Source organism: Parus major, chromosome 2 (genome assembly GCF_001522545.3).
Source record: "Parus major isolate Abel chromosome 2, Parus_major1.1, whole genome shotgun sequence".
Lineage (NCBI taxonomy): Eukaryota > Metazoa > Chordata > Aves > Passeriformes > Paridae > Parus > Parus major.
The window spans coordinates 2,375,255-2,387,754 of NC_031769.1; the positions used below are offsets into that span (position 1 = coordinate 2,375,255).

The 12,500-nt window shown below is 42.3% G+C and overlaps 1 protein-coding gene across 6 annotated transcripts in view; it reads left to right on the forward strand.

The window, feature by feature from the left end:
- Positions 1–12,500, forward strand: part of CCDC13 (coiled-coil domain containing 13) — a 29,708-nt gene that overhangs the window by 6,060 nt on the left and 11,148 nt on the right. For 4 of the 6 annotated variants that reach the window (XM_015619721.2, XM_015619723.2, XM_015619725.2 and 1 more), the window contains 9 exons: positions 580–728; positions 2,642–2,784; positions 5,048–5,137; positions 5,371–5,487; positions 6,290–6,394; positions 7,551–7,715; positions 8,281–8,457; positions 9,822–10,028; positions 10,852–10,946. In XM_015619721.2, coding sequence (XP_015475207.1) covers positions 580–728; positions 2,642–2,784; positions 5,048–5,137; positions 5,371–5,487; positions 6,290–6,394; positions 7,551–7,715; positions 8,281–8,457; positions 9,822–10,028; positions 10,852–10,946 — 1,248 coding nt within the window. Of the gene's footprint in view, positions 1–579; positions 729–2,641; positions 2,785–5,047; positions 5,138–5,370; positions 5,488–6,289; positions 6,395–7,550; positions 7,716–7,749; positions 7,763–8,280; positions 8,458–9,821; positions 10,029–10,851; positions 10,947–12,500 lie in introns of all 6 variants that reach the window. The other 2 variants (XM_015619722.2, XM_033519985.1) reach the window with 2 other exon arrangements.

Genomic DNA, 12,500 nt, shown 5'->3' on the forward strand with positions numbered 1-12,500 from the left:
GGCTATTTCTTTCCATTCAGAGGGCTTTTTTTGGTATTCTCTGTTTCTAAATGAATTCCAAAAGGCACCATTAACAATACAAACTGATGTTCAAGAAAGGTTCCAAGAGAATCAGCTGAGGACATGGGAAATTGATCTTTTATGAATTGCTCTAAAACATTGATTTTTAAAGGACTCCAGGGGCAGCTTTGTAGTCAATGCTCTGTTGGCTTCTCTTGGCTTTGTCAAGTATAGAAAAGAAAGCTGAATGTCCCACATGCTGAATGCTGCCTGCTTTCCCCTGAAGAACCAGGTAAGTAATACTGAGATTATGCTATTTCTTAATCTCAATATACTTGTTCTGTGATGTTTTGCCCCAGACAGCTCAAGAAAGTGCAGATTTTTCTTTTAAGAAGATATTAACTGAATAGACCAGACAATCAGCTTGTTATTTGATAATTATCTGAGGTTTAGGATATTCTAGCTAATTCAATAAACTCACTCCTGGTAACCTCAGCCCATCTATTAGTTGTTTCATTATTTTATTTCTAGGAGCACCTATTGGTACATTATTTGTCATTATGGTTTATTTTTTCCCAGTTTTCTTGAGGCTGAGAATGAGAAGCTGCAGGATCAGCTGCGAGAGGTCCGGGATGAGAACTGCAGGCTCTACAAACTGGTGTCAGAGAAAGATTTTGAGATAAATCAGCTCCAGAGAAGAGTGCAGGAGGAAAGGTTGGCTCTGTCAGGTAAACACAGCAACTTTGTATTCTCACCATCTTGGTTTGCTTGATGGTGATGACAAAAAATTGTCACTGAAAAGAGTAGTGCTCTTTTAGGGTACACAGTGGTTTCTGTTCCTCACAGAACAAAAAAAGAACCTTGTTATTATTTGCACAGAAATAATGATGTTCCATACAAATAATATTTTGGAAAACTTCCTTTTAGTGTTAAAGAGCTGTGTTGCAGCTTTCTCTGCTCTGTAGGGTTAAATTTCTTACTCAGGCTCCTTTTTTTTCCTGCCTGAACAGGGCACAAGCAGGATGCTGGAAGAGTGCAAAATTCATATTCTAAAGTGATTTTGGTGCTTTTGAGAACTGAATTGTGCAAGCAGCAGCTCCTCCACTGGGTGCCACTGTTGGTCAGGACAGCAGTGATAACCTGGCTTGAAGAGAACTAAATAACATTAAATTACACCTTGAAAAGCAGCTGTAGTTTGTGTGTAGGAAAGGTGATAAGCTCTTCCTGGTCAGGACCAGGAGCCAGATGTGCTGTTGCAGCTTCTCTGGCTGATGCCAATCCCTTGCCTCTGTTTTCCCTGTCTGCATTGTGGCAATCCCCACATTGCTTGGGAATGAGAAGCCTTGGTTGAGTGTGTGCAATGCATTTGAAGACCATCAGTTTACCAAGGAAGCAGCAACCTGGCTTTGGTTAATTTAGTATTTACTGTGATTCTTAGCAGCCATTATTTGTCCTGAAAGCTGAGGTAAAAGTAGCTCCTAGGTGGGAGAGATAACACAAACCACACAAAGTGAGAACAGTGGAAATGCTTTTAAAAATAAGGAATTGGTTTTAAGTGCTTTCTAAAAAGCATTTTAAATGCTTTTAAAATAAATTAATTTAAAACAATAAATTATTTTCTTTACAAGTTTTTTAAATAGTGATATAGAAACAAATTCTGTTCTCAGCTGTATTCTGTGTAGCCCCATTAATATCTCAGGGGTCTATGGGCCTCAGCATTCACTTGTGAGTGATCTCTCACCTCTCATCCCACCCCAGTTCATGAATATCAAAGAAAAGTGATTACTGCAGAGCTCTGAAGGAGGATGAAAGAGTCAAGAGGAATGACAGCAGCCAAGTTCAGTCTTCACCCCCCCCACCAAGGGTTTGTTGTTGCAGGCTCATGTTCCTTGCTGAGCTGGAGGTTTCTGTGGGCATTGTTTGCCATGAGATTGATTTTGCACTTGCACAAGAGCTTTCCTTCACCTGTGTGCTGTTAACCAGAGCCAGGTGACACAAAAGTCAGGCCTGGGCTTTGCTTCATTTGTGGCACTAATCAAACCCTCCCTGATGAGGGAGCCAGTGACATGGCTGTTTAAAAGAGCAATTAAAAGAATCATCCAGTAAAGCTCCCTGTGTAATCCCAAGGGAGTTATAAATAAGCACAATGAAATTTCCTGGACCTTGTCCAGGACCCAGCTGTAATATTGTGCCTGACCTTTGAGGACTGGTGTCCAGAGATGTTCACACCTCTGTTCCAGCAGCTCCTCCACTAGTAAACAACCAGGCAAAGCAGAGTGTTGCCTTTTTCTGTGATAATGCCAAAAAAATCCTGTTCCCAGCTGTCCTTCCCAGCGGTGAGCAGGAAACACCACTGCCCTCTCTAGGTAATCATGTTGCTGTGACCACTGTTGTGGCCCTGTGACACGTGGCTGTTGCCACAGTGGGAAATGTGGCCACGGTGAGCTGCTGAATCAAAGGACCAACCCATCCAGCTGGCACCTCTGACATCTCTGCCCTCACTTGTTCATTTAAGTGCCTGGCACAGCTCTGAGAGGAAGGGATGAGACAATGAAAGTACATTGTGACAGAGAACAAAAGCGTGGTCTGTTCTGAATCCTGCCTGTAAGATGTGCCCTCTGCTTTCATGTGTTCCTCACAGGGGTGTCTGGTATAGCTGGAGACGTGGCAGCCACTAAAATAGTTGAGTTGGCCAAAAAGAACCGTGAGATAACTGCTGAGTTTGAGAGTGAGAGAGCCAGAGTGAAGCAGCTGAATTACAAAGTCAAGGAGCTGGAGAGAGAAGTGAGATGTTTTTCTTGTTCTCTTTTTGCACCCTAAAACATGTAAATGCAACCTCTGGGATAGAAAATGGGTTTGATTCATGTCCCAGTGTTGAATTTGCTCTTAAATTGTTGTGTACATTGGGTTGTGGTCATTTCTGTCCCTGAAATTTCAGACAGGAGGAGCTAGGAAAGGATATCCCCAAGTCATAATGAACCAAGGATTTATTAAACAGCAATTAGGAATGTTCATTTGTAGAAGCACAGAGACTTTTCTACCAGTCTGGCAATTATATTTCTCTTATTATTTATTTTTTGTGAGGAGAAGCAAATTTCACACCTTTATATCTTACATTCCCACCTCATTAATACCAGTCAATAATTAGTTATTTATTCTTCTAAGCTTTTGTCATCCTCATAATGAAAGCTTCTTTCTGGAATAAGTATTTACAGAACTGAGACAACACCAAACTACATCATATAAGACAGCAGATCTTCACTCAGGCAGATTAAATTTTCTGGTTTACTGTGACTTTTTGACAACCTTTCACAGAAGTCATTTTATTCAGGTGGCTGCTGAATTGAAAATGAAAAGTACTGACATCAATATTTGCTTTGTCCTTTGGCTACTGCTCCTCTTCCTTACACAGTATTGGTGATTTTGGGTTTTTTTTATAATTTTTAATTTTTTTCTGAACTTTGCTTTCTGAGAAGACATCAGTTAAATGAATCAATAATGCTGACAGATGTGTTTTGACTCAGTCTTTCACCATCATTTATTGTCATGAGCTGTGCATCTGCCTGAATTGCAGCCCAGCTACCTGAAAGGTCAAGAAGTCGCAGATTAAATTAAATTTTGGAGAATTCCTGCATAAATCTACAGTGTTCTGGTCAGAGGGGCCTTGTCAAAGAGTTGGCAGGTTGGCAACCAAGTACCAGGTGTAGTTTGGGACCTACTAAATCCCAAGTAGTGGAGCAATTAATAAATAATTTAAGGAAAAATCAACCTGGTTTTGCTCCTCTACTGCAGAAGTGTAATGACCATTATTCAAACAGAAACATTAAATGTTCTCAGATTTTGGCCCAAAAAACAAAGGAGCACAAATATTTCAGGAAGAAGATGAAGATGTAAATGATGTGTGAAATGAAAGTGGAGTTTGACACTAGGAGGTATCTATCAAAAATGTGGAGTGATAGGTAGAAAACTTTGTTATTTTATATATTTTTAGCTCTTTGCTTGCATGAAAACTGAAAAATCTGTAAGTCATAAGTATTTTACTACAATTGTGTTGCCCCAAACAGAATGGAAGGTGTGGCCACTGAACAATCACTTGCTAAGGATGGGCCATGTAAGCAAAGGGATGCTTGCAGAAAATTTCCTCAGAACTTGAGCCAGCAGCTGCCAGCTCCAGCTGAAATTCCTCATTCTCAGCCCATTGACTACAAAACTTTATGAACTGGATAGAAAGAGTGGCCCTAACACATGAAAAAGGGTGAAATTAGAGCTGTCTCTGAGGTTGGTTTTTTCCCTAGATGTCCCTTTAATGAAGGAGCTTTTCCTTAGAGCCTTCTTCATTTCAGGAAAATAATCAAGATTATCCACCCACCTCCAAGAATGAAGTCCCAGACTGTTAAAGCAGCAGTTCCTGCCCTTTCCAGCCCAGATTCCTGCCCTCTCATCCATTTAGAAACCTTTGTGACAGCAACATAGGGCATTACCCAGAGCAGGAGGGGTTGTATGTCTATTTTCTTTTGCAGTGGCAAGCAAGAGGAGACAGTCTTTATTCTTCATGGGTTAAAAAAATGCTACTTGGGAGCTCCCAGCTAAAGAAAAAGAGCCTTAACACCATTAAATCTCAGTTATAGGGTGCCAGGTAGATTTCTCCTTTTATATTCCTCTAGTGAGTAGAACTATTTGCTTTTTATGAAATATTCTGGGCTGGACAAGCCTTGGATTTATGTATATAAACATTAATTTGAGGTACTTTTGGTGGCAAAACGCCTCAGAAGTCTCCATACTTGAAATTTAATCTCATCTCAGCAAGTTAGAGACATCTTCTGAAGTTATTCCACAGTAAAATATAACATGATTCTTTGGAAAGCATTTCAGAAAAAAATAATTATGCTTCCCTACTGATTGTGTTAAAAAAGAAGGGAAAATAAAGGGGGTTTGGATTTTTTTAGAGTAAATAAACATCCAAGTTATACTTTTTGCTAATTAATACTCCATGGGGTGATGCTGTTCTCTGCATCCATTCCACACTAACAATGGGGTTCTTTTCCAGCTACAGGCAGCCACAGAAAAAATCCATTCCCTTGGTGGCGATGCTGCAGGAATCAAGGAATCAACTCTGAAAATACTGGAAGGAAACTTGGTAGGAATTGTAGTTGAAATGAAGAAATCAGCAGCTGATACTCAGCTCCTTTGTAGAACAAGGATGTATCCCTGTCACAGTTTTGGAACCAAATTCCCCTGTACCTCCTCTATGCCCCAAAAATTAGGTCTGGAAAAGAACAATTCAGTGCTCCTAACAGATCCATGGATCTTAATCACTTCAGCTTTTCCCTGAGGGTTCTGGTCTCACCAAGTACATTCTTCTCCTCAAAGGCTGAAAGTCCAGAGGTGAAAGCACTGCAGGAAAAATTGAGCACAGCCAATATAAAAGTGACAGAATATCGGAACCAGCTCCAGAACGTGAAACAGGAACTGAAGCTGACCCAAAAGGTACCACTGCAGGGAGCTGCCTGGGGCTGGGACCCCTGCAGGAGCTTCAGTCTTGGGAAACTGGGAGGCTTTTGGCCTTTGGTTGTCCCTTCCAGTGGAGCAGAGAGGTGAGGAAGGCACAAGGGTGGGGGTTGGTATTGAAATTGTGCTCCTGGACACAGAGATCTCTTGTTTTGCCCCCACTGTGCCTGACATTCCCACTGTCCAATGGACACAAATCCTTTTGAGTTTTAAAGTCCCAGATCAGCAGAGGAGTTCTGAGTTCATTCCTCCTTTCCCATACATTTAATTATGTATTTACTTTTAATGTAGGTTCCAGTCCCATGGGAATCAATGGGATTAAAGGCCATGCTTGAACTAAAGCACGTGTTTAAGGAGTCTGTTGGAATGACATCCAGAATAACCTTTTCCTCTGATTCATGATGGATTTAAGTGTTATTATGTGCTCTGATTCTCTTTGGTTTCCTTACTTTGTGTGGGAGACCTGCAATGCAGATCAGAGTAGAGAATATGGTCCTAAAAATAGAACTCTGCTGACCTTTTTATAAATAATTTAAATGCTCTTCATACTAAGTTTAGCTGTGTCAGAATTTTGCAAGGGCAATTGGCTCAATTCCTGGTGTGTATTAAGACAATATCTCTACTCTGTTCCTGGTTAGTCAGGGGTAGATATTCATCATATCAAAAACAATTGTGTATATTGAAAACTGCTTGTGTTTCCTGTTAGAGAGAGGTGCTCTTCCTCCCCTCACCCAAACACATCCTTTTAAGCCTTATTGTTGATGTTAATCCCTTTTCCCAGATTTTAGCCAAAGAAGTTGGGGAAGATGTGAATATCCAAAGTCTCTTGACCAATTCTGGCAGCTGGCGTGGACGAGCTCAGCAAATTCTTCTTCTCCAAACCAGGGTGAGTTACAACCCTGCACGGTGCCATTCCAGCTGGAATTCTCTTTCCAAGTAGAGATATCAGCTCAATTGAAGGTAAAAGTTTAGTTTTCATTAATTCTCAACAACTCTCTGCTGATGTGTGCACATCATGTTAATGACTGTTGCAGCCATGCAAGCTTTGGTATTTCAGCTGGGAATCTTTCACATCTGTGTCAAAGGAAGGAGTTCAGTGACCTTGGAGAGCTGTGGCAGCCTAGTTCAAGTCCCAGGGTGTTTTGAAGGTGCCTCTTTCCACCAAGAACAGAAGGAGCCCTGTCAGTGTCTGTGCTCTGACTTAGACACCTTTGTTCAGTGCTTGGAGTCAGATGGGAAGAATTGAGGCCAGATCAGGTTTTCAAGTTCTTCCCTCGGGAACTTCAGTAAAATCTTTAACTCTTGAGTCTTCTGAAGGGCAGAGTTTAGCTGAAATGTCAGCAGGAGGCAGGCAGGCAGTTTTTTCTGCATCTAAATAAAACTTCTCTCAGGCAATTCCACACATAATTTTCCTATTTTTCTGCTGTTCAATTACATGCCATCAAACTGTGATTTTTTTTTAACACTCTGACTGAGATTTTTAACCTCTGCTTTTCCTTGAGCAAATTCCATTTCCCCCTGTTATATCCCCTGCCTGAGGTTCATCTAAAAACTCTTCCTACTGTTCTCTATTCTAACATACAGATTTCTTTTTGATCCAGACTCCTCAGGCCCCTTCTGTAGTCAGTGGGGATCTTGTAAATCCACTCACTGGATCAAAAGTGAGGCAGGTTCCTCCAAAACAGGGCAGAGGAACTGAGCTGTGGCAGTGCCCAGTTCCTTCTACTGCCTGGAAAAGCAGCCTGCAGTGAGCAGTTGACACACTGAGTTCACTTGGATTCACACAGCAGCAATTCCAAATGCTCTGGAGTGCCTATCTGCCCTCCAATTGTGGCTCCACAAAAGCTCAGATCTCCTTCCTGCACAGATGCCCTAAAATCTGCATGTTTATTAGCAGTTTAATTTCTATTTGAAAGACCAGACACTGCTCTGTGTTAGTTAAACAGAAAAACGGATTATCAAGAAATAATCCGAGATTCCTTTGGCTCCTCTTTTGTCCTCCCCGGTAAAACTCTGGGTGAGTTGTCATTATTGTGCCATAGGTTCGAGAGCTGGAGCATAAACTGAGTCAAAACAAGATCACAGCTTCTCTGCTTGAGGTGGATGAGGGATTTCTGGCATTTCCTCATTCAAGGAAGTTGTCAGTCCAAGAGAAGAATTTGCTGAAGATTCGCAGCTTGGAAAAAGAGAAGAGGGAATCTTTGGAGGTAAAATCCTGTGAACATACAGAGTCCTGAAGAGGGAATCTTTGGAGGTAAAATCCTGTGAACAGAGTCCTGTTTGGGTGTGGAGCAGTGTGTAATAACTTCTCCTGCCTTCAGGGTGTGTTAAACCCTAGCTAAAACCATTTCACAAACCCACCTGATCTACTGGAGAAAGCTCTGCCCCACTTCGCAGCCAAGCCCTGCTGCAGCCAAACCCCTTAGCCTTAGCACCCCTCTGGCCAGGTGTGCATTCTTCATCCCAAATACAGACATCCCCTCAGACCTCCTGTATCTGTAGGGCCCTGGGCTTCTCCATTTGAACAGAATAATGGAGAATCAGAATCCAGAATAATGGGGAATCCACCCAGGTCACCTGGATTCCTGAGCAGACAGACTCTTTTTGGATGCTGGCAAGTAATATTTATAATTTCTACTTCCTTAGGAATAATACAGTATTCCAGTCCCATTTTTTAGATCCTACCAGGTAATGTGTGATTGTTTTTGCTCACCTCAGCACTTGGGGTTTGGTGATGAGTTGTAACTTTAATTTCCTTTTGCATCACTGCAGAAACTCGCTGAGCAATACAACACTCTCCAAAAAAACCATGAGGAACTGAAAAAAAAACTGGATGCCTCAAGAGCCAGGAACCAAGTGCTGTGTGGAGAAGTGAAGATACTGAATGGACAGATTGGAACCTTGCTGGAGAAAGGGAAACACGATGATGAGCTCCTAGATGCCTTGCTGGTACAGTCTGTGTCTGTTGGTCCCAGCCCTGTTTCTGCAGGTGATAAAACATGATATCACATCATGGCACACATAACCTTAGGGTGTACAGGAGCCTGATGGATCCAGCTGTGGCAGCCAGAGGTTTTCTTGTCAGCTGAAGTCCTTCTGCATTTTGGATCAGGTCATGTAAGGGCTGTGAGACAGCACCAGGTGTGACAGTTACAGTCAAGTGGCCCTGAGCTGCAGGGACTGGCAGAAACATTTTGCAGAAGGATTGGAGCAGGCAGAGGAAGGGCTTCAGTCCTGACCCCAGGCACTGGCCTGTGTTCTTTGTTCTGCTTCCAGCTCCTCTGGTAGATTCATTTTTCCTTAGAATGCCTGCAGTCCTGCAGGAATTTTTTTGTTTGTAACAGAACTTCCATTTATTTTGCTACACAGCCCACAACACACAAGCTGAACCATGAGTACTAAACCATGTGTACACTCACATGAAGTATCTGGAGCTGAGAGGATTTGGCCTCTTCAAAACCAAGGGTTTTAGCAAAGGCTCAAAGATGCTGAGAAGGAAAGAAATGCTTGCTGGCTTTGTCCTGCCATGGTTCTAGACAGCCTTCCTCAATTAAAATAGCAAATATATTTGAGAATTTGCCACCTCCTAGCAGGGTTAATTCTGTGTTTCCTGATCCAGCTCCTCACTAGTTTGGAACCACCCAGATTTCCTTGCTGCTGCAGGTAGGTTTTAGCTCAGCTGGCATTCACCCTTCTCCCACCAGGCACTGCTGACCAGCAGATTAGGAGAGCCAAAGAACACTTCTCAACTTGTCACTTTTTCTGAGTATTCCCACTAAAATTAGTACAGAAAGATGCAAGTGTATTTGGGAAGGGATGGTTAATCTCTTTTATCCCTTCTATCACAAAAACACTTGCAGGTTGTTGGCCTGACAGGTATTGGATTTGTCAGTGTGGAAAAAGCCTCCAAAACCACTGGTGAAACAGCCTGGCCTCATATCTGTCACCCCATAGAGCCCTCAGCTTTTAACATCACTATCACACAATCTGATCATGTTCTTATTCCACAAAAACCACATTGAAATCTTGAGTTTCATTCAGTTTATGGGAAAAGTCACTTCTTTATCAAAGGCCAGTCTTTTTTTGCTCTGTTTTCTGCTACACTGAGCAGCAGAGCTGGCAGCAAATTGAATCCATTGCTTAGGTCAACATAACAAATCAAATTGCCAAAGTGGCACCAGTGACACCAGTATGCTCCCACCAAAGGAATGGGCTTGCCCTACCATTCCTAAATAGATATTTGTCTTGGGGAGGGTGTTTTAAAATAATCATTGTGTACAAAATAAAGATCTCACCTGTTTCTATTTTACCAGACCCAGCAGAAACAAATGCAGGAGCTCTTAAAGGGCCTGAGCCAGAAGGAGGATAAGAACAAGGAGCCTCAGCAGCTGGAAGGGCAGCACCTGAACCCTGGGATTCAGAGACAAAACATCATGGAAGACAAGCTCAGGGAGCTGGTGGCTGAGCGAGAAGCAAAGGTTAAAACACTGGAGACAGAGGTTGAGAAACTCACAGTTCAGGTAGGCAGAACAAATTAATTAGAGGAGAACACTTGGAAATCACTTTAGATCTGCTCTTCCACTTCCTTGTCCCTTGTTATCTGAGATGATTACTGCCTCCAGACAGTGATCCCTGTCCTGACAGTGTTTCCTGATGGAATGATAAAGCAGGAATTGTCTTTTGTAACTCCTCAGTTCCTTGAGGCATAAGTTCAGGCTGTTTCAGCAGCAGCAAACACAGAAATACCAATCCCAGCCACACGTGTCAGGACTGTCACTGACTGACAGCAGGACCTGGGGCTGCACTGGGGACTCCTCAGTGTTCAGCACCCTTGGGTGCTGGGAGGAGGAAGCAAACAAATGTGTCACACCAACATCAGCAGGTTCCCAGCTCCTGCTGTCTCACAGTCAGGATTTGTGAAGACTGTTTAGGCATCCCATTCCCATTGATCCAAAAGCCTCCAGGGGTTATGCTGAGGTTATGAATCTGGCAGATACCTCAGGAATGGGGGCTGGAGCATTGAATCCAGCATCAAACCTGGGTTAGGGACACAAACCAGCTGTGCTGACAGTGATGGTGCTGCACTGTGGGTTATTAGTGCACTCTGATTTCGTATGAAATTTTGTATGGAAGTTTTTATTGACTTCTGCTTTGTTTTCATCCTGCAATGGATAGGAATTAAAGCAAAGCTCCTGAGGAGTTCCTGTAAATCAAAAGTTCTGGTTTGCTTCTAGCAATAATCAAAAGCTGCTGATTTGGCATTGGTGCAGCTGTTTTCCACTGAACTGTGATTGGTTTTATAACATGCTCCAGCATTAACAGAAGAAATCTGCCCATCCATAGGACGAGTCAGAAGCTGCTGATCTGCCATGCTCTGAGCACTCAGGAGCACCTGAGGGATCAGGCAGTAACAAGGCTGGAAGGACAGAATCTGCCTGGTAAGAAGACCAGAAAGTCAATATTTCAAGTTGTTTGAGTGATCAGGAGCCTGGTTTTCCCAGGGAGATTCATCAAACCACAAGTGCTTTGTGCCAACAGCTGTGGCAGGCTGTTTGCAATATATGGGAATCTCTAATCACATTATCTCTTGGACTTTTGTCCTGGAACTGAGAAGGATGTGCAGACTTGCAGACATGACTAGATTTGGCATGGTGGTAGTGCAGCTATTTCTCCTGCTGCAGCTCAGATAATGTTTACATGGTCAGCTTAAGTGCCTGGGAGTCTTTCCCCTTCTGAGACACAGGGCTTCCAACAAGCAGATTTCTGTGAGCAGGGTGGGGAATGAATGCAAAGTGCCATTTTAGGTAGGCACTAAATCACTGGGGCATTATTTAAATCAATGAATGCTCTTTGAGTAGGATTTACATGCAGAAATGTTGAAAACACACCATATAATTTGTTCTTACCAAACACACTCTAAAACCTCGCTGAGGACTGTGTAAATTACACTAATCTTAGTGCAGCAATAAATCTGATTTCTGTTTATACTGATGTGACTCTGGGTCACTCTGGCTGTATAAAGGGACCATGGTACCACAGCAAGTTATATCCTTTCATGTTAAATTGCTGCTGAGTTTCTTGCTAAAGAGTTCATGGTCTATTTGATAGTGAGGATTTGAGACTGGTCTGATGGGGATGGGAGAAATTTTTCATCAAGTTAAAGTTACAGCTGATCTCTTCTGTGTAATTTCTTACCTCATTACTTTAGGCACCAAATTTGGCTTTAAAATCAGCTGAGTATCCCTGAGTCTAAGTAGAAAATTACTATACAATTTAAGAAGAATTCTGTTAAAACATCCTTAATTTGAAAGTTTCTTCACTCTTCTTACTGTTTTAATTCTCCCCCCTTCTATCTTTGCAGAAGTTGTGCTCTCCTGGAGCAAACCTGTATTTTATACCCCCTCTTTTATTTTTTTTTCTTTTTTTTTTTTTAACCTGACATGTCTGCTGATGGTAAGCAGGAACCAAAGCTGGGTAATGGCTTTGTGAAAACCACTAAGTGCAATGCATAAATTATTGCTTGTGTACAGGGCCAAGGGCTCTGTCCTGGAAAGAGCTGACGTGTCAGGTGGGCAATGAATGATCCTGAAAAACTCTGAGAGCTGTTAACAACTTGGTCAGCAAGGCTCACTCAATCCATTAACTTTAATATGCTGATGAACTCTCAGTTCACTGCAGTGAATCATCTTTTCCAATCAGAACAGGTGAAATGAAAAACCCTATAAATAGATGCTAAACCCTTTGGAGATGGCAGAGTAAAAATCTGCATTTTTAGACAGGGCCAAGCCTGTCAGTATAACTTGATTTTAGGATTAACCACTCCTAGCCTAGAAGGCATCTATCTCTTCCATAATATTAAGGATTTATCCTCTTGTTGGCTACATGAAGTATTATCTTCCTAAAGTAAGGAGACCTGGGGTGAGTCTGCAGGGACTTGGCTTTGGGCAGCTGAATTCATGTTGAGGAAACCAGCACCCCTGAAATGGGGTGTC